At 41.8% G+C, this 27,351-nt stretch overlaps 1 protein-coding gene across 2 annotated transcripts in view; it reads right to left on the bottom strand.

The window, feature by feature from the left end:
- Positions 1-27,351, bottom strand: part of LOC133561974 (diacylglycerol O-acyltransferase 1-like) — a 70,808-nt gene that overhangs the window by 27,845 nt on the left and 15,612 nt on the right. For both annotated transcript variants that reach the window (XM_061915727.1, XM_061915726.1), the window contains exons 3-4: positions 18,858-18,898; positions 3,475-3,560 (exon numbers count right to left, since the gene is read on the bottom strand). In XM_061915727.1, the coding sequence (XP_061771711.1) occupies positions 3,475-3,560; positions 18,858-18,898 (127 nt within the window). The remainder of the gene's footprint in view (positions 1-3,474; positions 3,561-18,857; positions 18,899-27,351) is intronic.

Raw genomic sequence — 27,351 nt, 5'->3', positions numbered from 1 at the left:
GAAGACGCCGCACCGATCCGCCTGTCGATCTCACGATCCACTCTTCCCTCACTCGTGAACAAGACTCCTAGGTACTTGAACTCCTCCACTTGGGGCAGGGTCTCCTCCCCAACCCGGAGATGGCACTCCACCCTTTTCCGGGCGAGAACCATGGACTCGGACTTGGAGGTGCTGATTCTCATTCCGGTCGCTTCACACTCGGCTGCGAACCGATCCAGCGAGAGCTGAAGATCCCGGTCAGATGAAGCCATCAGGACCACATCATCTGCAAAAAGCAGAGACCTAATCCTGCGGTCACCAAACCGGAACCCCTCAACGCCTTGACTGCGCCTAGAAATTCTGTCCATAAAAGTTATGAACAGAATCGGTGACAAAGGACAGCCTTGGCGGAGTCCAACCCTCACTGGAAATGTGTTCGACTTACTGCCGGCAATGCGAACCAAGCTCTGGCACTGATCGTACAGGGAGCGGACCGCCACAATAAGACAGTCCGATACCCCATACTCTCTGAGCACTCCCCACAGGACTTCCCGAGGGACACGGTCGAATGCCTTCTCCAAGTCCACAAAGCACATGTAGACTGGTTGGGCAAACTCCCATGCACCCTCAAGAACCCTGCCGAGAGTATAGAGCTGGTCCACAGTTCCACGACCAGGACGAAAACCACACTGTTCCTCCTGAATCCGAGGTTCGACTATCCGACGTAGCCTCCTCTCCAGTACACCTGAATAAACCTTACCGGGAAGGCTGAGGAGTGTGATCCCACGATAGTTGGAACACACCCTCCGGTCCCCCTTCTTAAAGAGAGGAACCACCACCCCGGTCTGCCAATCCAGAGGTACCGCCCCCGATGTCCACGCGATGCTGCAAAGTCTTGTCAACCAAGACAGCCCCACAGCATCCAGAGCCTTAAGGAACTCCGGGCGGATCTCGTCCACCCCTGGGGCCTTGCCACCGAGGAGCTTTTTAACTACCTCAGCGACCTCAGCCCCAGAAATAGGAAAGTCCACCACAGATTCCCCAGGCACTGCTTCCTCATAGGAAGACGTTTTGGTGGGATTGTGCGTAATAATTAGTTTGTATTGCATTTTTTCTTGTAGTTTTTTTTTTATTTAGTAGGGCGAGTTGGGTTTGAGGAAGGATGAGTGTTACAGAACAAAGTTAACTCAAGACGGTCAGGTGGTACAAAAGTGGCTTATGTTGCTTTTTTCCATTGCAGCAAAACACCTATGCAGTATTTTAGTATATAGGCCAGGTGGAAAACCCCCTGGAGACATAGTAGGCTGTACCACTGCAAACTTTCAAATTATGCATTAAAAAACAGCCCAATAGGTCGTATATAGAGAAAAAAGTTCCATGTGTAGTTATAATAAAGAGTCACATTAGAGTTACTGACATTATGCATCTCATGATGTGCAAGAGCTAGCAAACTCAGGGTATCCCACCATGTGACATTTGGTTTATGATAACGATAATATCTTGATTATGTTAATGCTGCAAAAAGGTTTAGATAAACACTGAAACTGCAAATTATCTGGTTTTATCTTATCTTTGTTGCACCTTTGTTTCTCCTTTTGTGACACGTGCAAGAACCAAAATGAATGCGCCTTACAGGACTTGTGATCCAAGATGGCTGACGCGGAAGTCCACATCTTTAGATATATATAACATACACAGTGGTATCTTCGGATACAACTGGCCCAGTTTAAAAGTTTTTGGGGATACAAGCCTTCTCTTAACAAATTGCTATGCTATAGATTACAAGCAACATTTCGAGTTATGAGCTTCCCCACCGCACTACATTTCAATGCACTAAATTAGACTTAATTCTCAAATACTTAGTTTTTTTTTCTATTTTCACACCTACGTGTGAAATCCAAGTGTCCATGCACACTCTCAAATGCGACTATTGTTCATACACCATGTGTCTCCCATAAACTAGGGGGCGCGGATAACTGAATTACTTTTCCGGTTGACCTATGATGTCACACTAGGATTTGCGGCTCCTTACAACTTGTTTTAACTGATGTCCGCAGTAATATTTGCATCAGAATATAAATATTACGTCTCTAATGGTGATGCTGATGTTAAAAATAGCTGAAAGCATTAAAAAATGATCTTGGACTGCGCTATGGACATAACGCCACCACTAAGAATGTATTGGGTCGGATGTAATGAATGGCGGCGGATGAGTTTATTCGAAGGAATTTTCAGACAAAATCATGGAAACAAAACTTTTGAATGTCTCAAAGTTTATTCTAAGGGCTCTGTGGATTGATGGAAGAAGTTTTAAATCTGAAGAAATAGATTGTTCGTGCCCCGACTGACATCCAGAGGAAGGTTGCTATTGTCCTGGACTATTCTGCCCGTTGTGCGGAAAGTTAATCAGTTGGCTTGCACAAATGCAGCAAAAATATAGGTTTGTGTACGCTTTATTATTCGACTTAAATATACCCGCTTCATTCTCTTCCATCTCAATTTTACTTTGTTCGGGAGTGCAAAGTAAGCTGGCATTTTACAATGCCTCAGCAACCTTCTTAAATAAGTCACCGTATACTTTTACTACCACTTCAAATTGTTCTTTTAATTTGTGATGCGTGAGGATGGGAACGTAGATCGACCGGTAAATTCAGAGCTTTGCCTTCCGGCTCAGCTCCTTCTTCACCACAACGGATCGGTACAACGTCCGCATTACTGAAGACGGTGCGGCGTCTTCAGTAATAAACAGTCTCCTCATCAATACAATTGTTGCTATGTTTGTATTGAATTGTATCTGTTTCCAGGTGGTATTCCGCACGTTGAGACGATAAGTAGGGTCCTCTGCGGCCACACGCAGCCTCTCGAGAGATCTGGTTTCCAATCGCATAATCCAGGTGTGTTGGTCGTATTTTTCAAAAAACTGATCGGATAAACGTGCTACCATGGGCTGTAGGAGGCTTATATAGAACCAAACTACACGGAACAAAAATATAAACGCAACACTGGTATATTTGTGAAACTGTAGTATAGTCATATTACATTGTTATGTAGTATGAATAACGTCCACTCCCCCACCGGCCTTCCCAGTGGCCCACCAGTGGTCAGCGGAACCGCGAGCCAGTCCTTGGGCTAATAAGGATAATATCATTACAATTGAAGTGAAGTGAATTATATTCATAAAGCAGTTTTTCTCTGGTGACTCAAAACACTTCACAAAGTGAAACCCATTGTCTACATCTTTAAGCTACATTCAAACCAGTGTGGTAGGCACTGGGAGCAGGTGAGTAAAGTTTCTTGCCCAAGGACACAACGGCTATAACTGGGATGGCGGAAGCGGGAATCGAACATGGGACCCTAAAGTTGCTGGCACGGCTGCTCTAACAACCAAGTCACGCCACCCCAAATGCTCTATTATTAATTACAGTAATCATGCAGCATAATTGTCAATGACCTAAGTTTCCTCTCAGGGCCAACCCATGCTGCACGTCTACCTACCAATTACAAGGCACACCGCTGGCCAGCTGTAGGGGTCTTTCAGAAATAAGGAAACCACTTGAATCGGGTCCACCAGGACCCCGTACCTGGCAAGTGAAAACAGAATACATTTAGAAAGAAAGGGTAAATTTAAATTATGACCTATCAAAAAGGCAAAAAAAAAAGGTAAAAACAATTAAATTGATTATCACAGGAGGAATTAAAGACGAAAGATTTGATTTGACTAAGTAGTCACTAAATATATTTCGTAAAAGCAGGATAGTAATTTCACTTGTTAACATAAAAAAGATGTTATTTTCGGAATTGCAAACAAAAATACAGATTAATACAGCACATATTTACATTTTCAGACAAAGTTAAAAATGTCCAAAAAGGAGTAGGAAGAAGTAGTCTTACTACTATGTAAAGTGTTTTTGTCATTAAGTAAGAGGAGTAATTTAAGAAGTGGTACGTGTATTTGGCATGCACTAAATTAGAAATGGGTATACTGATACAAATTGGTAACTGATTGTTCTAAGAATTCTCCAATCAGGGTTTTATTCAGCCGATTCTGATACTGATCATCCACAAGTGAGATTGGCAAATACCAATACACATACCGATTACATGTAATGCCTGTAAATATATAAATTTATTTGTGGTCAATCAATCAATAAAAGTTTACTTATATAGCTCTTAATCACAAATGTCTCAAATTGGTGAGTGCCAATGACAGTTTACCAATATCAACACAAAAGCTAAACTAACTTCTTCTTCTCTTATTTTCTTACAATTGTTTAAGCAAAAAAAAATCAATAGTACACAACAACTAAACAAAGACAATTATCTGCTACTCATTAAAATCATTTGGTTTTTGACCTCAAAGTCCTCCTGTGTCCAGTGAATTATTCCCCAAGTTTCTAAACACTAACAAAAATAAATGAAAAAAAGATTAGAGAACAAATAAGTATTGACCTAATCACTCTGGTATCAATTATGTATTGATTACACCCTTGATATTCATCCATTTTCTACCGCTTGTCCCTTTTTGGGTAATTTATGGATAGCACCCCACGCCTCGACATGTCGTGTACCGACTGTGACATGTTAAGTCGGAAATAAATCCATCCATCCATTTTCTATCGCTTGTCCCTGCCTGGGTCGTGGGAGATGCTGGAGCCTATCCCAGCTGGACAGAAGGTGGCGTGCACCCAGGTCGCCTCCTCATCGCAGATTCAATATTAACAACATTCACGCTCACATTCACACACTAGGGCCAATCTAGTGTTGCCAAGCACCCTATCCCAGTGCTTCTCAAACAGTGGGACAGCCCCTTTGGGGGGGGCGTGGTGCGATGCCAGGAGGGACACGTGTGACCTCTGGGAACATGTTTTTTTTTGTGCCCTACCAGAATGTGATGACGCTTTTCACTGTAACCACAGTAGGGGGACGTGTTGTTTCCTTTAATGGTAATGGACGGTATGGCACAGTGGCAGAGTGGCCGCGCGCAACCCGAGGGTCCCTAGTTCAATCCCCACCTAGTACCAACCTTGTCACGTCCGTTGTGTCCTTGAGCAAGACACTTCACCCTTGCTCCTGATGGGTGCTGGTTGGCGCTTTGCATGGCAGCTCCCTCCATCAGTGTGTGAATGTGTGTGTGAATGGATAAATGTGGAAGTAGTGTCAAAGCGCTTTTGAAGGTAGAAAATCACTATACAAGTACAACCCATTTATCATTTATCATTTAATAAGCTTACAATGTTATGTAGAGGTATAGTTATTAGGGGTGTAACGGTGCATGTATTTGTATTGAACCGTTTCGGTACGGGGGGTTTCGGTTCGGTGCGGAAGAGTACCGAACAAGTTTCCACACGAACATATGAAGTCTTGATAAGCTGCTCCGCTCCGTTCTGCCTCTGTCTCCTACACAGCACCCAGCATTGTCCCACCCACACAACCATCTGATTGGTTACAACTGTAGCGGTAACAGTCAATCAGCAGTGCGTATTCAGAGTGCATGTAGTCAGCGCTTCAGCGTCGAGCAGATAGGTGTCTAGCAGGTGAGCAGCGGAATCTCCCCAAATTATAATAAACACTTCCAAGTCAACTACTACCAACATCACTATGAGCCCGTTGACCTTCGCGAAACAAACTCACTCGCAGTCCTGGCTTTAGGTGAAGGCTAGTTAGCTTTTAGCATAACGTTACCTCATTTTGCGGTGTGTGCATGTGTGTGTGTGTGTTACGGACAGTGTTGATTGAGGTGTGTTGAAGCAGCAAAAATAGACATTATGTTAAATGAAGAGTTTCTGTCTCTGATAGTTGATATAATAACGTAAGTGCTTAATAAAGCCTACATGAACTCCATGGTGCTCAGGGATGAATAGTCTCTCCTATTACTATTGTGCTATTTTTTCAGCTATAGTTACATTAATCATTAGTAATGTAGCAGCCTAGTTTTGAATGGCAGGGTCCCTGCTATCACATGTTGATACAGATATAACATTTACATAATAAAAATCAACAAAAGGCTTCCCAAATGCTGTAATAAATTAAGCATGATAAGTTGACTTGAAACTGTTTAATGTTGCACTTTTTATATGTAGAAGAAAAGTTTTGTCATTTTATTTAATCTGAGCAACATGTTGAGGCAGTTTAATGTTGATTAACGTGGGCAGAATTATTATAGTGTTCCCAAGGTTAAAAGGATAAAGCCATTGTTTACAAATTTGGTAAATAAATAACCAAAAAATTAATATTTTGTTGTTTTCTTACTGTACCGAAAATGAACCGAACCGTGACCTCTAAACCAAGGTACGTCCATCCATCCATTTTCTACCGCTTATTCCCTTTTGGGGTCGCGGGGGGCGCTGGCGCCTATCTCAGCTACAATCGGGCGGAAGGCGGGGTACACCCTGGACAAGTCGCCACCTCATCGCAGACCAAGGTACGTACCGAACCGAAATTGTTGTGTACCGTCCATCCATCCATCCATCCATCCATCCATCTTCTTCCACTTATCCGAGGTCGGGTCGCGGGGGCAGCAGCCTAAGCAGGGAAGCCCAAACTTCCCTCTCCCCAGCCACTTCGTCCAGTTCCTCCTGGGGGATCCCGAGGCGTTCCCAGGCCAGCCGGGAGACATAATCTTCCCAACGTGTCCTGGGTCTCCCCCTTAGCCTCCTACTGGTTGGACGTGCCCTAAAAACCTCCCGAGGGGAGGCGTTCGGGTGGCATCCTGACCAGATGCCTGAACCACCTCATCTGGCTCCTCTCGATGTGGAGGAGTAGCGGCTTTACTTTGAGTTCCTCCTGGTTGAAAGAGCTTCTCACCCTAAGGGAGAGCCCCGCCACACGGCGGAGGAAACTCATTTCGGCCGCTTGTACACGTGATCTTATCCTTTCAGTCATGACCCAAAGCTCATGACCATAGGTGAGGATAGGAACGTAGATCGACCGGTAAATTGAGAGCTTTGCCATCCGGCTCAGCTTTTTCTTCACCACAACGGATCGATACAACATCTGCATTACTGAAGACGCCGCACCGATCCGCCTGTCGATCTCACTTTCCACTCTTCCCCCACTAGTGAACAAGACTCCTAGGTACTTCAACTCCTCCAATTGGGGCAGGGTCTCCTCCCCAACCCGGAGATGGCACTCCACCCTTTTCCGGGAGAGAACCATGGACTCGGACTTGGAGGTGCTGATTTTCCTTCCGGTCGCTTCACACAGGGCTGCGAACCGATCCAGTGAGAGCTGAAGATCCCGGCCAGATGAAGCCATCAGGACCACATCATTTGCAAAAAGCAGAGTCTTAATCCCGCATCAACCAAACCGGAAAACCCTCAACGCCTTGACTGCACCTAGAAATTCTGTCCATAAAAGTTATGAACAGAATCGGTGACAAAGGTCAGCCTTGGCGGAGTCCAACCCTCACTGGAAACGTGTCCGACTTACTGCCGGCAATGCGGACCAAGCTCTGGCACTGATCGTACAGGGAGCGGACTGCCACAATAAGAGAGTCCGATACCCTATACTCTCTGAGCACTCCCCACAGGACTTCCCGAGGGACACGGTCGAATGCCTTCTCCAAGTCCACAAAGCACATGTAGACTGGTTGGGCAAACTCCCATGCACCCTCAAGAACCCTGCCGAGAGTATAGAGCAGGTCCACAGTTCCACGACCAGGACGAAAACCACACTGTTCCTCCTGAATCCGAGGTTCGACTACCCGGCGTAGTCTCCTCTCCGGTACACCTGAATAAACCTTACCGAGAAGGCTCACAAAACACTGTAAATAACCATCCAAAACCCGCCGTCAATACACTATTTACATATTACCTGTATAATACCCAAATATTAGCGATATTGTTATTATAAGCGCCAATGCAGACAAACTATTTTTTTAGTGCCTCATTTATAACAAGAGAGTTAACTAGTTAATGCTGCAGCATTGAGCTGGCCGATGTCCCGCTGCTGCATCGCATCTCAGCTCGTCAAAGTCATTCTAGATTTTAAATCATGCCTCTAGCATGTAGAGCAGGGGTGCCCATTACGTCGATCGCGAGCTACCAGTCGACCGCGGGGGGTGTGTCAGTCGATCTCCAGCCAAGCTTTTAAAAAAAATAGACCTAAAAATTAGTGATCATCAATCTTCACCAAGACGTCACTTAAATGACATTCACGGTACCGGAGGGTCTTGTGAGATGACGCTGGCTGCTGCAAGACCATTATTATGAAAATATGACCGAGAGGAAGGCGAGAAACACTTTTTATTTCAACAGACTCTCGCGCCGTACCTTCCGTCAAAACTCTAAAGGCCGACTGCACATTTCCTATCTTCACAATAAAAGCCCTGCTTCATGCTGCCTGCGCTAACTAAATACAGAGTTTCGGAAAACTGGCGTGCACAAGCGATCCCTCAGAAAGCTGGCGTGCACATCACTTGTGCACGCCAGCTTTCCGAGACTCTTATTTTGTTAGCGCAGGCAGCATGAAGCAGGGCTTTTATTGTGAAGATAGGAAATGTGCAGTCGGCCTTTAGAGTTTTGACGGAAGGGACGGCGCGAAAGTCTGTTGAAATAAAAAGTGTTTCTCGCCTTCCTCTCTGTCATTTTTTCATAATAATGAACTGGCAACAGCCAGCGTCATCTCACAAGACCCTCGGGTGCCGTGAATGTCAATCAAGCAAGCTACGGAATTTGCCGCCAATGTTTTTCTTGTAAAGTGTATGGAAGCTGGATGAAATAGATGCCAAAAACCAACCACTTTCATGTGGTATTGTACAGAAAGGACAACTTTTTTTCTCCTCCATTTGAAAATGTGGGCGTTATCATCATTACTGTCTGATTCCAATCAATGCAAGTCATCAGAATCAGCTAATACACCAACTTATATTCTTGTCTTTGTGAAAGAAAGACATCTATATGTGTTACACATGCTTGTATTATCATTAAACACATTTAACTTGTTTACAAAAATGTCTATTTCATAAATAAATAAATATAAATGATATATATAAATGAGGTAGATCCCCTCGAGTTGGTCAATTGAAAAGTAGCTCGCCTGCAGAAAAAGTGTGGGCACCTCCGATGTAGAGAATAGGAGGTTTAGTCATAAATTTAGAAGTTGTTCATCCGTGACATTTAATTCATACGTGGGCATGGAGCCGAAAATACTATGTCTGCAGGAAGCAACATTTCCTTTTAACTCTTTGTGTGGATTATGATATAATTTTTCATCAAAACGGGAACATATGGACATCTTATCAGTCGTCATAGCAGTGAAAGCAGACATTGTAAATTAGGGGTTATTTTATTATGTTCGTAGTTTGTATTACTTGTTTAGCACTTAACAATATTGCTACATGATGCTAAAGTGTTTGCCTAAAACTGAATCTGTTTGCACACAGCTTCTAAAACTTGTAGGTCAGAGTGCATGTCAAACCAAGATGGCAGCTTGTGCGCGCAGCTTGAGTGATGTCTGTGTTTGTCCTCACTAGATTTTATTTGTTTCATGTTTAGTCTTTTTAATATTGTTTTTAGTATTCTTGTTGGAGGTATCCAATCTAGTCCTTTAAAATTTGTTTTAGCCTTTTTACCAAAATTTTTGCATGGAGGATTGTGGACAATGTTTGGGTGCAGTGTTCAAGCTCAGCGGGGCATGTGGCTTCTGCTTCACCCGGCAGGCAGTTGGGGCCTGTCCATCTACACCTGAGCACTGGTGACCGGTACGGCGTTGTTGCTTACTGCTCCGACAAAGTCTGCTTCTGTGTGTCTGTTGAATATGGTCGGGTCGATCTATCTTCCTGGACCGGGAAGCCTAAGGCACAGTGCTGGTGTAGCATTTAAGCCTCATGGATCCTAACCTGTCCGGCATCTTGGCCTGCTGTCCTACGCTCCTGCTCAAGTTTTGCTTTTTGGGTTCAACTGTGTCGATCCGTCTGCCTGGACTGGGAAGTAAGGAAGGCGCTTCTTTCTTCTGGTGCTGGGAATAGTTTTTCCTTTTTCCCGTTGCCTGAGACCGCGGCTGTGTTGCATTGTCAGGCCTCAGTTCCTGTTTACACGTGATGTCATGCAACGTCACTGTCTAATCCAGTGACCGAAAAAAACTTGGATATTCCTGTGTTGTGCTACATTGGAATCAGATGGCTTCATTCAGTAACTATTCTTCTCTTTTTGGCATTGCTTTAACCATTAAAGAGCTATGGACACTCTAATGCAGTGGGCTCAAACACGCGGCCTGCGCGCCAATTGCGGCCCGCGAGACGTTATTTTGCGGCCCGTACCTTAATATGAAAATGTAATGTTGGTGCGACCCGCGAGTTTCACATGAAAGGCGCTTTACCGCGTCATACTTTTATACCCTCGATTTTTCCGGGAGACTTCCAATTTTCAGTGTCCCTTCAGGGGTAATCATTCTCTCGAATTTCACTCGAAAAACAATATTAAGGGGGCACAGTGGAGCCACTGCCTTTGGAGTCTTCCACAACCTGTTCATACAGCGTGCCAGCCCAGCCACATCAATCAATCAATCAATCAATTTTTACTTATATAGCCCTAAATCACTAGTGTCTCAAAGGGCTGCACAAACCACAACACAAACCACTACGACATCCTCGGTAGGCCCACATAAGGGCAAGGAAAACTCAAACCCAGTGGGACGTCGATGACAATGATGACCCAGTGGGACATCGGTGACAATGATGACTATGAGAACCTTGGAGAGGACGAAAGCAATGGATGTCGAGCGGGTCCAACATAATACTGTGAAAGTTCAATCCATAATGGATCCAATACAGCCGCGAGAGTCCAGTCCAAAGCGGATCCAACACGCGGCCTGCGCGCCAATTGCGGCCCGCGAGACGTTATTTTGCGGCCCGTACCGTAATATGAAAATGTAATGTTGGTGCGACCCGCGAGCTTCACATGAAAGGCGCGTTACTGCGTCATACTTTTATACCCCTCGATTTTTCCGGGAGACTTCCAATTTTCAGTGTCCCTTCAGGGGTAATCATTCTCTCGAATTTCACTCGAACAACAATATTAAGGGGGCACCGTGGAGGCACTGCCTTTGGAGTCCTCCACAACCTGTTCATACAGCGTGCCAGACCAGCCACATCATTCAATCAATCAATCAATTTTTACTTATATAGCCCTAAATCACTAGTGTCTCAAAGGGCTGCACAAACCACAACACAAACCACTACGACATCCTCGGTAGGCCCACATAAGGGCAAGGAAAACTCAAACCCAGTGGGACGTCGATGACAATGATGATCCAGTGGGACGTCAGTGACAATGATGACTATGAGAACCTTGGAGAGGACGAAAGCAATGGATGTCGAGCGGGTCCAACATGATACTGTGAAAGTTCAATCCATAATGGATCCAACACAGCCGCGAGAGTCCAGTCCAAAGCGGATCCAACACAGCAGCGAGAGTCCCGTCCACAGCGGAGCCAGCAGGAAACCATCCCAAGCGGAGGCGGATCAGCAGCGCAGGGATGTCCCAAGCCGATACACAGGCAAGCGGTCCATCCTGGGTCCCGACTCTGGACGAGCGGTCCATCCTGGGTCCCGACTCTGGACAGCCAGTACGTCATCCATGGCCACCGGATCGGACCGGACCCCCTCCACAAGGGAAAGTGGGACATAGGAGAAAAAGAAAAGAAGCGGCAGTTCAACTGGTCTAAAAAGGGAGTCTATTTAAAGGCTTGAGTATACAAATAAGTTTTAAGGTGAGACTTAAATGCTTCTACTGAGGTGGCATCTCGAACTGTTACTGGGAGGGCATTCCAAAGTACTGGAGCCCGAAATGAAAACGCTCTATAGCCCGCAGACTTGTTTTGGGCTTTGGGCATCACTAATAACCCGGAGTCTTTTGAACGCAGATTTCTTGCCGGGCCCCCGCTGGTACTATACTCCCCTGCTTCACAGGCCGCTGGATGTAGCCGGCGAAGTATTCCCGTACTAGTTAGCAGGTCTAGCAAGCACGCGTCTATCAGTCCAAAATTGCCCGATCTGTCCACATCCAGAAGTGTCTGGCGGTCGTAAGTGATCACGGAGTGACCACGATGTGAGCCAGCCATGAAGTTTGCAGAATTGTCCGGTATTTCTGCCAAATGTTCCATATTTAGCAAAAGCTCCGCGATGTCGCAGAAGTACATGTTGTATTTGGCTTCTGTAGACTCCCAAAATGTGTTTGTCAATCTTGTTTGGTGTGGGTTTACATTGTGGCGCATATTTGTAACAGTGATAAAGTTGTTTATACGGCCACCCTCAATGTGACCTGTATGACTGTTGATCAAGTATGTCTTGCAGTCACTTCGTGGGTCTGCAGAAGCTTCATACAATATGTGACTGGGCCAGCACATTGTCTGTATGGTGGAAAAGTGGATGAGCACGCCTTTAATATTGTTGTTTGGGTAAAAACCAGGAGAATGATTGCCCCGGGAGATTGTCGGGAGGGGCACTGATATTCGGGTGTTTCCCGGAAAGATTGCGAGAGTTGGCAAGTATGTTGCTAGGGCAGGAAAGCCATTCAATGAAGGTGAATTCATCACAAAGGGCATGTTAGATTTTTTTAAGAATTTTTTTCTTGTGGCCCAGCCTCATCCAGTTTCTGCATCCAGTGGCCCCCAGGTAAATTGAGTTTGAGACCACTGCTCTAATGATAATCACCTAATTGTGAAAAGTTTTGGCACATGCCCTAGTAGAATTGAAAAATGATATAAATCTGTCTCCAGCTCTGCCCAGAGACCCACCAAAACTCAAATATGTATTTGCCTTACATAAGTATCTCTCCAATCCACTAAATGGAGGGACTTCAACATGCCAGATAATGAAAAGTAAATCAATTGCTAAGTTGAGGCTGTTGATTGCTTTACTTCTACTTTAGTCTGGAAATGTGCAACCAAATCCTGGACCTGAGGTCCAGTGCTTCCTGACACCCTCTGATTTTAAATCATTGTCTGGTCTTAAAATGTTTCATTTGAATGTAAAGATGGACATGGTCAGAATGCAGGTGAATTTAACACGGACAAAGGTTTTGGTTTTGGAAACTTGGCTTACTAAAAGTCTGTTACAAATTAAGACATTAACATTTATGGGTATAATGTTTACCGCACTGATAGGCCAAAAAAAGGGTGGGTATGTAGGTGTTTATGTAAAATCAAGATTTAATGCTTCAATTTTTCAGTAAACTAATTGAATTTTTGGTTCTGAATGTAGAAATAGTAAAATCAGGCCTCCATCTGCTTTAAAGGATGCGTGAGAGTCATTAAAACAGCTTTTGGAAAAGTTAAATTACACTGAAATACTTATGTCAGGAGATTTTAACTGGGACTGGTTAAATGCAGCTTCTGATGAATTTAAACGTTTTTTTTTGATTCTACCCAGTTGGTCAAATTTCCCAGCTGGCCAAATCCCAAAATTCCCAAATAAATCTACCTTAATTGATTTGATTTTAACTAATGTGCCTCATAGGTTAGCTTCCTTGGGTGTATTATGTAATGATTTGAGTGATCAATGTGTTATTGCTGCATGTAGAAATACTAGGATTCTGAAGTGCAAACCTTGTATTGTTTGTAGAGGGAATCTTAAAAATGTCAATGAACAAGCTTTTCATTCAATTTGTCTATTGTGGACTGGGAACATATAAATCTAATAGCATATGTAGAGCGAGCTTGGATGTTTTTCAAATACATTTTCAGGCAAATTATTCATAAATATGCACCTTTGAAGAAATACATAGTGAAGGGACTAGAAAATCCCTGTTTTTTTTTCTCCAGAACTGGCAGACATCATTCATGAGGCATGGGATAAGGCAAGACAAAGTAACTCTGCCACTGATTGGTATTTTTATTAGACAGCTTTGAAATAAATGCACTGCCCTGAAGGCCAAATCAGAATATTTTTGTCTGTCACCACTGGGTGGCGCAGTGGGAGAGTGGCCGTGCGCAACCCGAGGGTCCCTGGTTCAAATCCCACCTAGTACCAACCTCGTCACGTCCTTTGTGTCCTGAGCAAGACACTTCACCCTTGCTCCTGATGGGTGCTGGTTGGCGCCTTGCATGGCAGCTCCCTCCATTAGTGTGTGAATGTGTGTGTGAATGGGTAAATGTGGAAGTAGTGTCAAAGTGCTTTGAGTATCTTGAAGGTAGAAAAGCGCTATACAAGTACAACCCATTTATAACCCACACAGATTTTGGAAAGCGATCAAATCTCTGTCTGTCAATAAAAACACAGCAACTTTTCCCACATTTGTACTTAAAGAATCAGTGCCAGTTTAAGCTCAAACTGGAGTTTTGAACTCAGCATTTTTTATCATTTGGTTCTCTATTTGACTCAAAAGGGATAGGGAATCCTTGTACAGAATCTCACATGTTTTCTGGAGATCCTTTTAATTTTGCTCATTTTAATTGAAGTGCATAAAGCCCTTAAAACATTAGACGACAGAAATTTTATTTTTTGAGTCTGGCAGCTGATGTTATAGCAGAGACACTTTCAATTAGTTTTAATCTGTCCGTAAAAAACAAAGACATTCCATCAATTTGGAAATCTGCTTTTGACTTCCCTTTATTAAAGGGAGATGATCTAGCAGTTCTTTCTAATTATAGGACAATATAAAATGTATGTGTCTCATCCAAAATTCTGTAATCTCTTGTTTGTGAATAGATAGGTTCCTCTATTCAAATACAACTATTTGTAAATATCAATCAGGCTTCAGGAAAAAGCAAAGCACTATCGCTGCTACAATGAAGGAGGTAAATGACATAATTGTAGCGCTTGATAAAAAAACAGTACTGTGCCTCACTTTTTATTGGTATCCCCAAAGCTTTTGACACTGTAGACAACGCTATTTTAAAACACAGGCTGTTCTCGCTTGGTTTTTTAATGATTTAGAAAAAAGGACCCAGTGTATTAAATACAAAGGGCCTTTGTTCAGATGTTGTCACTGTTCATTAAGGAGTGCCTCAGGGATCTGTTTTGCAGCCCCTCTTATTCATCTTGTACATTAATGATCTCAAACAACATTTCTCTGATGCTAATATGCATATTTATGCTGACGATACAATTATTTATTGCTCTGGATCATCTCTTGAACAGGCTGTTAATTCCCTGCAGAAAACTGTTGTTGCTGTGCAGAATTCACCTATTTACTTAAAACTTTTTGTCAATGTTGAGAAAAAAATGTATGCTGTTTTCCAAACATAAAAAGGTGCCTCAAACTCCCCCAGTAGTGTCCACTTTTGAATGGAATATCATAGAAGTGGTGCATTAATATAAATACCTTTGTGTTTTTCTCACTTTTAAACCTTGGATTAATAAACTGGTGTAGAAACTAAAACTTAAATTTGAGTTTTTCTTCCGTAAAAGAGATGTTTTACTTTTGGTGTAAAAAGCGCCTTGTCTCTGCCACATTTTTTATCTGTGCTAGATTATGGTGAGCTTTTTTATATGAATGCTACTCGTTCCTGTTTTCGGAGGGTCGACTCTGTTTACCGTGCTTTTTTTAAGTTCATCACAAACTTTAGAGCCATGACTCACCACTGTGACTTCTACTCTCAGGTGGGATGGCCTTCTCTGTCCACTAGGAGACAGTGACATTGGTACACTTTTATTTACAAGGCTCTTCTTGCCCGATTACATTTGTACATTAGTTACATAAAAAAGTACGGACTCTTATGCACTGAGATCCAACGATCAGCTGTTACTCTCTGTTCCTTTGATTCACACTGAGCTGGGGAAAAAAAGTTTTTGTCTATGCAGCTCCTTGACCTCAAAAGATTTTACAGAGAGACAGGAAACTGACTGATTTTTTTTTAAATCAAAGAGAATGTAAAGCAGTCTCAGTTATCTGTAACTGTTTTACTTTATGTCTATCCTGTCATTTTAATGCATAATGTGAATGCAATTATATGTGTAACATTGCTGCCCCTTGGCCAGGACTCTCTTGAAAAAGATGTTTTTAATAAATGGGTTGTACTTGTATAGCGCTTTTCTACCTTCAAGGTACTCAAAGCGCTTAGACACTACTTCCACATTCACACACACATTCACACACTGATGGAGGGAGCTGCCATGCAAGGCGCCAACCAGCACCCATCAGGAGCAAGGGTGAAGTGTCTTGCTCAGGACACAACGGACGTGACGAGGTTGGTATTAGGTGGGATTTGAACCAGTGACCCTCGGGTTGCGCACGGCCACTCTTCCACTGCGCCACGCCGTCCCTAAATCTCAAAAGGATTTTTTTTGGTGTTTAAATAAAGGTTAAATAAAAAAAATCTCCTTATATTCAGGCTGAAAAAAATAAGGTTTTGGATCAAAACATTTACCAAAGCAATTGTTGTTGGCTCTCACAAAGTCTGCATGATCAGCGTTGTTGGTGGGGAAGGGATTTGTGGTTCCCTGAATGGCTTGCTCATTGTCTCTCAAAATGGATCGGGAATCTGAGTGAAATTGATGTTATTTTGACCATATCTACTAGGGGTGTGGGAAAAAATCGATTCGAATACGAATCGAATACGTTGTGTGATTCAAAATCGATTCTCATTTTTAAAAAATCGATTTATTTATTTATTTATTTTTTAATCAATCCAACAAACCACTACACAGCAATACCATAACAATGCAATCCAATTCCAAAACCAAACCTGACCCAGCAACACTCAGAACTGCAATAAACAGAGCAATTGAGAAGACACAAACACGACACATAACAAACCAAAAGTAGTAAAACAAAAATTAATATTATCAACAACAGTATTAATATTAGTTATAATTTCAGCATAGCAGTGATTAACAATCCTTCATTGACATTATCATTATACATTTATAAAAAAAAAAAAAAAAAGAACAATAGTGTCACAGTGGCTTACACTTGCATCACATCTCATAAGCTTGACAACACTTTTCACAAAGATAAAATAAGTCATATTTTGGGTTCGTTTAATAGTTAAAACAAATTTACATTATTGCAATCAGTTCATAAAACATTGTCCTTTACAATTATAAAAGCTTTTTTTTTTTTTAAATCTACTACCCTGTTTGCATTTCAGCAGACTGGGGTAGATCCTGCTGAAATCTTATGTATTGAATGAATACAGAATTGTTTTGAATCGGAAAAATATCGTTTTTGAATTGAATCAAGTCGAAAAAAATCAATATATTATCAAATCGTGACCCCAAGAATCGATATTGAATCGAATCGTGGGACACGCAAAGATTTGCAGCACTAATATCTACAGTCCTGGTCAAAAGTTTACATACACTTGTAAATAACATAATGTCATGGCTGTCTTGAGTTTCCAATAATTTCTACAAGTCTTATTTTTTGTGATAGAGTGATTGGAGTACATACATCACATGGACAAAGATAAGACCTTCTGGAGGAAATATTTAGCTGTTTGTCCACAATACCCAGCAATATGGTTGGAGGACAAAAGGTTAGGGCTGTAATCCCAGGAATACCATCCTACCGTCAAGCATGGTATGGTGGTGGTAGTATTATGCTCTGGGCCTGTTTTGCTGCCAATGGAACTGGTGATTTAAATGGGACAATGAAAAAGGAGGATTACCTCCAAATTCTTCAGGACAACCTAAAATCTTCAGCCCGGAGGTTGGATCTTGGGCGCAGTTGGGTGTTCCAACAGGACAGTGACCCCAAACACACGTCAAAAGTGGTAAAGGAATGGCTAAATCAGGCTTGAATTAAGGTTTTAGAATGGCATTCCCAAAGTCCTGACTTAAACGTGTGGACAAGGCTGGTGAAACAAGTCCATTTCAGAAAAACAACAAAATTAGCTGAACTGCACCAATTCTGTCAAGAGGAGTGGTCAAAAAGTCAACCAGAAGCTTTTGGATGGCTACCAAAAGCGCCTTATTGCAGTGAAACTTGCCAAGGGACATGTAGCCAAATATTAATATTTTTGTAAGTATACTTTTGACTCAGAATATTTGGTCATATTTCCAGAAGACACATAATAAATTCATAAAATAAATAAACTTAATGAATGTTTTTGTGACCAACAAGTATGTGCTCCAATCTATCACAAAAAAATATGAGTTATAGAAATTATTAGAAACTCTAGACAGCCATATGTTCTCTACAAGTGTATGTAAACTTTTGACCACAACAGCATTTACTCGCAAACTGTGTAGGTCTTTTGGTGTTATAAAACAAAAATATATAATAAAAACTTCAATACAGAGGCAACATGTTTTCCCCATTCTACTGGTGCTTTAGAGTTTACTTAGCACTTATTTCTTAGGGTTGTTTGAAGCCGGCTTCTGGCTTGTTCTTAGTGCGTAACATGTTTAGCCTTGTCCTCCAGTTATAATGAGACTTGATAATGATACTAAAGACACTAAGATATGTGTTTAATTTACACATAATTAGCTGCTAACAATTTGTCAGACAGGAGACTAAGAATACAGTGTCAGCCAGCAGGAAACGGCATTGGTGATCGGCATAAAACTGCATTAATCGAGATCAAATACTTTTTCACGAAAATTGGCTGATACTGTTTAGTGGCCGACCGAACGGCAAATCCCTAGTATTAACTTAGTCAACTGTGTTAGATTCATTACGGAATCGAACCCCGAAAGGGACAAGCTGTAGAAAATGGATGTAAACATGCACTGCACTGTGCACTACTTGGTTGCCAACAGCAGACACGCTGTTGATTCGGTTTCAACTAGTTTGTCATCTAAAGAAGTCCATGACCATCAATTGGAACTACTGCACAACTCAAGGCAGTATTGTACTGATCAACAAAACACTTGCATTGAAAAGAGTTCAGAACATTCTGAAAATAACCTAAAAAGAAATGAGATATCATGGAAAAAAAAGCTTCAAGTTGTAAAAAAAAAAGAAAAAGAGTGTATTAAAAATCCACTTACTTACCTTAGAAGGTTTTCGAGGAAAAGGCGGGCATTACTAAGTACCTGTAATAAAGAGTAACAGTTAAAACTCCTGTCAAAACATGTGTTATTGCTTCAAAATTACATTCTTAATTGTTTTTTTCATTTTCTTTACCAATGGGATAAATTCATTTTTTTCTTCTCTTTGCATTCCTTTTTCATCTTCTTTACCGTACTTTTCCCTCGTCATCGTCTTTAATCTCTCTGGCTCACTCTTCCTATTTCTGAATGGACTGTGATATCTCATTACTCCACACAAAAGCTCAATGCCTGGGGATGGGACAGAACTTCAGTAGGAAAACCTCTTGCGATGAACACAACGATCTGTGTTCAAAGGCCGGATTAGCAGCAGCCAGGCTTTGCTGAAGCGTCATCCCCATCCCTCCCATTCTCCCATTTTCACTCCCTTCTTTTAAACAGAGGAGAGGACATTATATAAAATGTGTTGACATATTCCTTTTGGATTCCATCATTGTGCCTTGCCTGGCCATAATCTGGATTGTGAGCATTGACGTTATTTCTTATCTGAAGTAGATCTGACTAGACAAGGTATATTTAAGCAATATTGATCTTGAAAAAGAGCACATTGCCAAGACTTGCATTTATACAGAGAGTTGAAATTGGCAAGAAACCAAATCTGACACAGAGTAAGACAAAGTGAGTGGTCATGAAAGCAAATGGATATTTATAAAGCAGTGCAGATGCTAAATGAAAATTGTTGATTTTTTTCATTAATATCGCTAAAACCTTACAAATGTAATTCATTTGTCACTTGCTTTTACTTTCATATTCAACTTAAAGACACAGCAAATAAAAAGTCACTTTGACTCTAAAAGTAGCCAGGGTATGGAAAATTGGGTGCTCAATTATACACACAATACTCACAAATGTGAGTAGGCCCCTAACGTTTCGGTTAGCCTTTTATCATATCATCTCAAAAGACTATACTATATAAACAACTATTTCACTTTTGCCACCGAGGGCCATACACTAATACAAATTCAAAAGGGGCAATTTTGATATTTTTCATTTTCAAAAACATTACAATATATAGAATTGTGTTTACCGTATTTTTCAGACTACAAATCGCAGTTTTTCTCATAGTTTGGCCGGGGGTGCGACATATACTCCGGAATGACTTATGTGTGAAATTATTAACACATTACCGTAAAATATCAAATAATATTATTTATCTCATTCCCGGAAGAGACAAAGAAAATGTCAGCTATCGTCACACACACGTCAGCAATCGTCACACACACGTCAACCAATAAGAATTCGGCGGGGTAAGATCATGGCAGAAGTGCATTGTGGGTCATGGAATCCTAACTGCTATATGCTATATGCTACTGTCGTAGCTATTAAACTGGATCATTTCATCGTTGGCGGTAAAAACTGAGAAGGGTTGATCAAAAATGGCACTGCAGATTACAAGCTGGACGTAGTGAAATATGCAGCAGAAAACAACAAGAGGAAGCGGCGCATACCTTTGGAGTTGACAGAGTTGTTTAGAAGTGACATCGAGGAAGAAGATTTCATCGGATTTATTGATTAGGAGTGACAGTTTGTTTGGTAAACGTATAGCATGTTCTATATGTTATAGTTATTTGAATGACTCTTACCATTATATGTTACGTTAACATACCAGGCACGTTCTCAGTTGGTTCTTTATGCGTCATATAATGTACACTTATTCAGCCTGTTATTCACTATTCTTTATTTATTTTAAATTGCCTTTCAAATGTCTATTCTTGGTGTTGGATTTTATCAAATAAATTTCCCCCAAAAATGCGACTTGTACTCCAATGCGACGTATATATGTTGTTTTCCTTCTTTATTATGCATTTTCGGCCGGTGCAACGTATACTCCGGAGCGATTTATAATCCGAAAAATACGGTACTTTGTAGGGCTTCCCTCAAATTTGGTCCGGGGATCCGGAAGGATCTCAGTCATGAAAAATAATACTTTTATCTCAGGCTCGACTTCAGATCTATCTGTAAATATAACGTTTTTTCTTAAATTATGTTTTATATCCTTTTTATTAAAAAACAACAAAAAAATAATGGCAAAAACCCATTTTTGTTCCCCAAAAATGTTCAAAATGGAAATGTTGGTATTAAATAATTGGAGGTCTAAATAGGTCAATAATTTATAACATGAATAGTTTGGTTGAATTGTATTTGTTTATTTTAGCAAAGACAGTCTTTAAAAAAATAAAACATTTAAAATATCAGGGATCTAAAAAGGTCCCACTCATAAAAGTGTTGAAAATAAGTGATAGTACAATTAATGTGTTATCACCTATAACCTGTATACTGTTTAAAAAAACTCTCAGTCAGGAATTGATTCTTTCATTTTTCAGCATGCATAAGAAAAATGTTTGAACACCCCAGGTTTGCAAACTGTGTTCTCTTGAAGATACATTGTAACAAAAATGTTTCTTGGAATTTCTGTCTGACTCATATTTATTGAGGGCCATATTGCAGTTATTTTTTAAACAGTAAATATATACGAGTTAGGGGTGTAACGATTGATCGATACATTGATAGATCAATTTATATTCCAAAATACCAAGTATATAGATGTGCTTAGCAATTTTGCCTTCCAAGAAAGAGGTATCGATCAATCGATTTTATCAATACTAGAAAGGAAAACATTACATTTGAGGACAGCAAACTTTACAAGAAGTTAAGCAATTGAAATAATACAAATGTTAAACGTTAAGTCTATTTTCCTACATGTGGCGTCATCAAATCGAAAATGGCGGATATCTACGGAGGTCGAGAAAGGCCATAACAAGTGCAAACGCCACAAGACAATAGTGTAACATCTGAGACATGTGTCTGTTTGCCTTCAAAATGGGGTGATTTTGTGTGTGACGTGTGCGAGAGTGGCAAGAGTTTGGGTGTATGTGTGTTTAGTGTTTAAACTTGAGTTTTGTTAGGAATACTCTGAGTAGTGAAGGTTGTGACCCTAAAAAGTAAGAAACCCAAACCGCAGACCGCGTGCAGTTAAATGGGAATTTAATGTCCAAATGTATAGAACAAATAAGGGAGCAGAAAGAACACCCACAAAAAAGGCACAGGGAAAGTTGTGCATCAAAAATTGCAAGCTGGACTGGCAAGCCCACAAACAAAACGAAAATGAATTCCTCAAACAACTTTTGCAATGATCCCACAACCAACAACAAAGAGACTGGTTTAAATAGCTCTACAACACCAGGTGAGGAGGGAAGCACTCAGAAGCAGCGTAAAGCTACTGCAAACACAGTACAGACAAAGCAAAAAGTGAAACCAAAATAATAAAGCAAAACAGGAGGTGAACCCAAAAAACACCCACACACTAAAGAAAGAACCACCTGATAAAACAGGTCGTAACAAGTTTTGGCTAACAGCAGCTCTTCTATACATGTCTTTTGACTCCCTGAGTTTGGTACCGCGTGTTAAGAAAGTGTATGAAAGTGTATCTCTGACTGTGTCTTTCCTTCTCCACTGCCGGGCAATATGATCTCATAACTTTCAGCTACAGTACGATTGCAAAAATCTTAATAAATACAAACGACACAACACAATGATGAAGCTGCAACACAACTTTAAACCCCAGATGACCCGGCCTTCAACGGAGGTCACAGCGGTGCAAGTTACCGCAACGCACCGACTACCGTCACACCAGCATAAGTAATTTTAAGAGAAACAAACAAATAGAAGAGATGGGTGAAGGAAGCTATGGAAATTAGGAAGTGAGGAGCTAACACCATTAACAGATGTGGAGGTATACATGCTTCCACATACCTGGGACGCTGTCAGTCATTGACGACGCAAGAGCGGAGAATATTCACAGTGGGTACGGAAGTATTCAGACATCTTTACATTTTTTATTCTTTAATTGCAGCAATGTGCTAAAATCCAAAAGTTCATTGTGGTTCTCATTGTACACTCAGTATCTCATCTTGACAGAAAAAAACCGAAATGTAGAATTTTTTGTTATTTTATTAAAAAAAGAAAAACTGAAATATCACATGGTCATAAGCAGTGTTGGGTTAGTTACTGAAAACCAGTAAGTAGTTACAGTTACTTTATTTCAAAAGTAACTCAGTTACACCAAAAAGTAATGTCCATCCATCCATTTTCTACCGCTTATTCCCTTTTGGGGTGGCGGAGGGCGCTGGCGCCTATCTCAGCTACAATCGGACGGAAGGCGGGGTACACCCTGGATAAGTCGCCATCTCATTGCAGGGCCAACACAGATAGACAGACAACATTCACACTCACATTCACACACTAGGGCCAATTTAGTGTTACTGTGAAAAGTAACTATTTAGTTACTTTATTTTATTTTTTTTAAGACTCCCATTAATGCCCTTTTAGCCTTCATTTCAGTACGGTCATTGCACTGCAGAATAATACAATCTGTCGAAAAACTTGACATGCATTTGCATCACTGGACTCTGCTAAGCAATGTGGTCTACATACAACACACAAAGACGAAGACAAGTTTCAAAGGGCCAATTTATTTTGGGCCAGAACAAATTGACAAAACTATTTTAAATAGCTCCAACATAACATACATAAGTAACAAACCGCATAATAACAACAAAGCTGTAAACCTGGCTTCACCCAAGGAAGGCACACATGACATGATTATATGTGATGTCACTATATACAGCACACATACTGCTATACACACGCCTAACCAGGCGTTTTTTTGTCTCAAGGAATTGTGAAATAAAATCATGTCTTCAGGGAAGCCCAAGACACTACGCATTTCCCCAGTTTTAGTTTAGAGAAAAGGAAAGATTGTCTTGGCCCACTAGGATCCCTCTTTATGTTTGTGAACTTTATAGTCTATACATTGAGAGTGATGTAATAATCAAACACTCTAGAAGCCTAGAACAAAAGGGTATGTAAGAGAATGCTTTCCATGTTTAGGTGCTCACTGTCCACTGTGTCCAGGAACTTGGAAAATGTTTTTGTGCCATTTGCCGTCTGACGCCCGCTATCATGCTAATTAGCTACCTGAAAGCGGGTGACTCCACTGTAGAAATAGCCAGCATGTCTTCCAGCAAATACGTTGCAATGGCTCTATCAATGTTGTCCTGGATAGTAGCCTCTCTGTTAAAATCCTTAAGTGAAGTGTGTCTCCCTTTACTAGCTTCGTCGAAGCATGCTTTTGTAGCTGTTTCAGCAGATTTGAATTGCCGTTTTAGGCAGTAGATGGGATCTTTGATCCAAGAAACAACTTACATTTAACTAAAATGTTCTTTTCTTTGTCCTCGACAAAAGAAAAGTAGTGAGAATATCTCCATGTTAGAAACACGGATTCGGCTCCGGCATGATGTCTTGTTAGTAAACACAGACACGCCCCCCCCCGACCCACACACACAGCGCGTGGCACGCCTCTTCACTTCCTTGTGACACAGGAAGAATCAGCAGGACGACACTGCAACTTTCCAATAAAACACACTCAGATCTTCTCAGTTTCTAGAAGAAATAACGCAGTAACGCATCATGTGGTAACAGTAACGGAGTTACTGAATATAAAAAATAATGCATTAGACCAGGGGTAGGGAACCTATGGCTCTAGAGCCAGATGTGGCTCTTTTGATGACTGCATCTGGCTCTTGGATAAATCTGAGCTGACATTGCTTAACACGATAAGTAATGAATAATTCCACTTGTAATCAGTGTTAAAAATATTTTTAAAAATATAAAACATTCTCGTGCATTTTTAATCCATCTATCCGTTTTCTACAGCACCTGTTCAAGAAGTTGCGTTAATGGTAAGAAGTGATTTATTTTTTTATTGGTTAGTTTAGGGCTTGCCCTCCTGGGGGTTCTTCAGACCACCAAGCACTGACATGAGAGCCTGTTTTAGGGTTACAATATGTTTTTATTTTTCAATAAGTCTCTCAGTTGCTTTCCAGCAATTGTCTTTTTCTCTTTCGTTCTCGCTCGCACTCTGGCTCCAGCCCCAACCCTGTCTCTCCCCCTGGCCGCTGCTTATAAACAGAGCGACAGGTGATTAGATAACAAGGCCCAGGTGGGCCGTCTACGCACCTGTCGCTGATTTCGAGGCCGGTCCTGGCATCACCCCTCTTCGCTGCAGGCCCGCAGGCCACGCCCCTTCCACAGTTAGCTTCAGAATAACAATGTTATTACAAAGAATAAGAGACCTATTATACTCTAGAAATGTTGGTCTTACTTAAAAATGCACGCGTTTAGTTGTGTTCAGTGTTGAAAAAATTATTATATGGCTCTTACGGAAATACATTTAAAAATATTTGGATTCTGGGCTCTCTCAGCCAAAAAGGTTACCGACCCCTGCATTACACTATTCGTTACCAACGAAAATAACGGCGTTACAGTAACGTGTTTCTTTGTAACGCGTTAGTCCCAACACTGGTCATAAGTATTTAGACCCTTGACCGTGACACTCATATTTAACTCACATGCTGTCCATTTCTTTTGATCCTCCTTGATATGGTTCTGCTCCTTCATTGGAGTCTAGCTGTGTTTTCATTAAACTGTTTGGACTTGATTAGGAAAGGCACACACCTGTCTATATAAGACCTATCAGCTCAGAGTGTATGTCAGAGCAAATGAGAATCTTGAGTTCGAAGGAACTGTCCAAGGAGCTCAGAGACAGAATTGTGACTAGGCACGGATCTGGCCAAGTTTAAAAAATAATTTCTGCAGCACTCAAGAATCCTAAGAGCACAGTGTCCTACATAAACCTGAAATGGAAGAAGTTTGGGACAACCACAACTCTTCCTAGACCTTGTCAACCAGCCAAACTGAGCAATTGTGGGAGAAGAGCCTTGGTGAGAGAGGTAAAAAAACAAAAAACAAAGACCACTGTAACTGAGTTCCAGAGATGCAATAGGGAGAGGGTAGATAGTTTCACAAAGTCAACTCTCACTGCAGCCTTCCATCAGCTTTATGGCAGACGGAAGCCTCTGCTCAGTGCAAGACATATCAAAGCTTGCATAGAGTTTGCCAAAAAACACATGAAAGACTCTCAGACTATAAGACATAAGACTCTCAGGTCTGATGAGACTAAGATTTAACTTGTTGGCGTTAATTCATAGCAGAATGTGTGGAGAAAACCAGGCACTGCTCATCACCTGCTAAGTACAACCCCAACAGTGAAACATGGTGGAGTCAGCATTGTGCTACCGGGGTGTTTTTCAGCTGCAGGGACAGGATGACTGGTTACAATTGAAGATAAATGTGGCCAAGTACAGACATACCTTGGAAGAAAACCTCTTCCAGAGTGGTCAGGACCTCAGATCGGGCCGAAGGTCCACCTTCCAACAAGACAATAACCCTAAACACACAGCTAAAATAATGGATTTGCTTTGGAACAACTCTGTGACCATGCTTGACTGGCCCAGCCACCTCAGAAGAGACCTAAAAATGGCTGTCTACCAACATACACCATCCAACCTGACAGAACTGGAGAGGAACTGCAAGGAAGAATCGCAGAGGATCCCCAAAACCATGTTTTGCATCATTCCCAAAATGATTAGGTTGCATCACTAACTCAAAAGGGTGTTTCTACTTGACACCTAGCAAAGTTTCTGAATAACATGAAAATGTGATATTTTGTTTTTTTCTTTAATATGTTTGAAAACATTTCTATATTTCTGCTTTTTTATGTTAAGATGGGATGCTGACTTTAAACGTTGTCACTGATTCTGTTCATAACTTTTATGGACAGAATTTCTAGGCGCAGTCAAGGCGTTGAGGGGTTCCGGTTTGGTGGCCGTGGGATTAGGTCTCTGCTTTTCGCAGATGATGTGGTCCTGATGGCTTCATCTGGCCGCGATCTTCAGCTCTCGCTGGATCGGTTCACAGCCGAGTGTGAAGCGACCGGAATGAGAATCAGTACCTCCAAGTCCGAGTCCATGGTTCTCGCCCGGAAAAGGGTGGAGTGCCATCTCCGGGTTGGGGAGGAGACCCTGCCCCAAGTGGAGCAGTTCAAGTACAAAGGAGTCATGTTCACAAGTGGGGGAAGAGTGGATCGTGAGATCGACAGGCGGATCGGTGCGGCGTCTTCAGTAATGCGGACGTTGTACCGATCCGTTGTGGTGAAGAAGGAGCTGAGCCGGAAGGCAAAGCTCTCAATTTACCGGTCGATCTACGTTCCCACCTTCACCTATGGTCATGAGCTTTGGGTCATGATCGAAAGGATAAGATCACGGGTACAAGCGGCCGAAATGAGTTTCCACCGCCGTCTGGCGGGGCTCTCCCTAAGAGATAGGGTGAGAAGCTCTGCCATCCGGGAGGAGCTCAAAGTAAAGCCGCTGCTCCTCCACATCGAGAAGAGCCAGATGAGGTGGTTCGTGCATCTGGTCAGGATGCCACCCGAACGCCTCCCTAGGGAGGTGTTTAGGGCACGTCCAACCGGTAGGAGGCCACGGGGAAGACCCAGGACACGTTGGGAAGACTATGTTTCCCGGTTGGCGTGGGAACGC

The sequence above is a fragment of the Nerophis ophidion genome, linkage group LG11 (genome assembly GCF_033978795.1).
Source record: "Nerophis ophidion isolate RoL-2023_Sa linkage group LG11, RoL_Noph_v1.0, whole genome shotgun sequence".
NCBI classification, from domain to species: domain Eukaryota; kingdom Metazoa; phylum Chordata; class Actinopteri; order Syngnathiformes; family Syngnathidae; genus Nerophis; species Nerophis ophidion.
The sequence above is the reverse complement of the archived record's forward strand: the minus strand, read 5'-3'. Positions and strand labels throughout refer to the sequence as shown.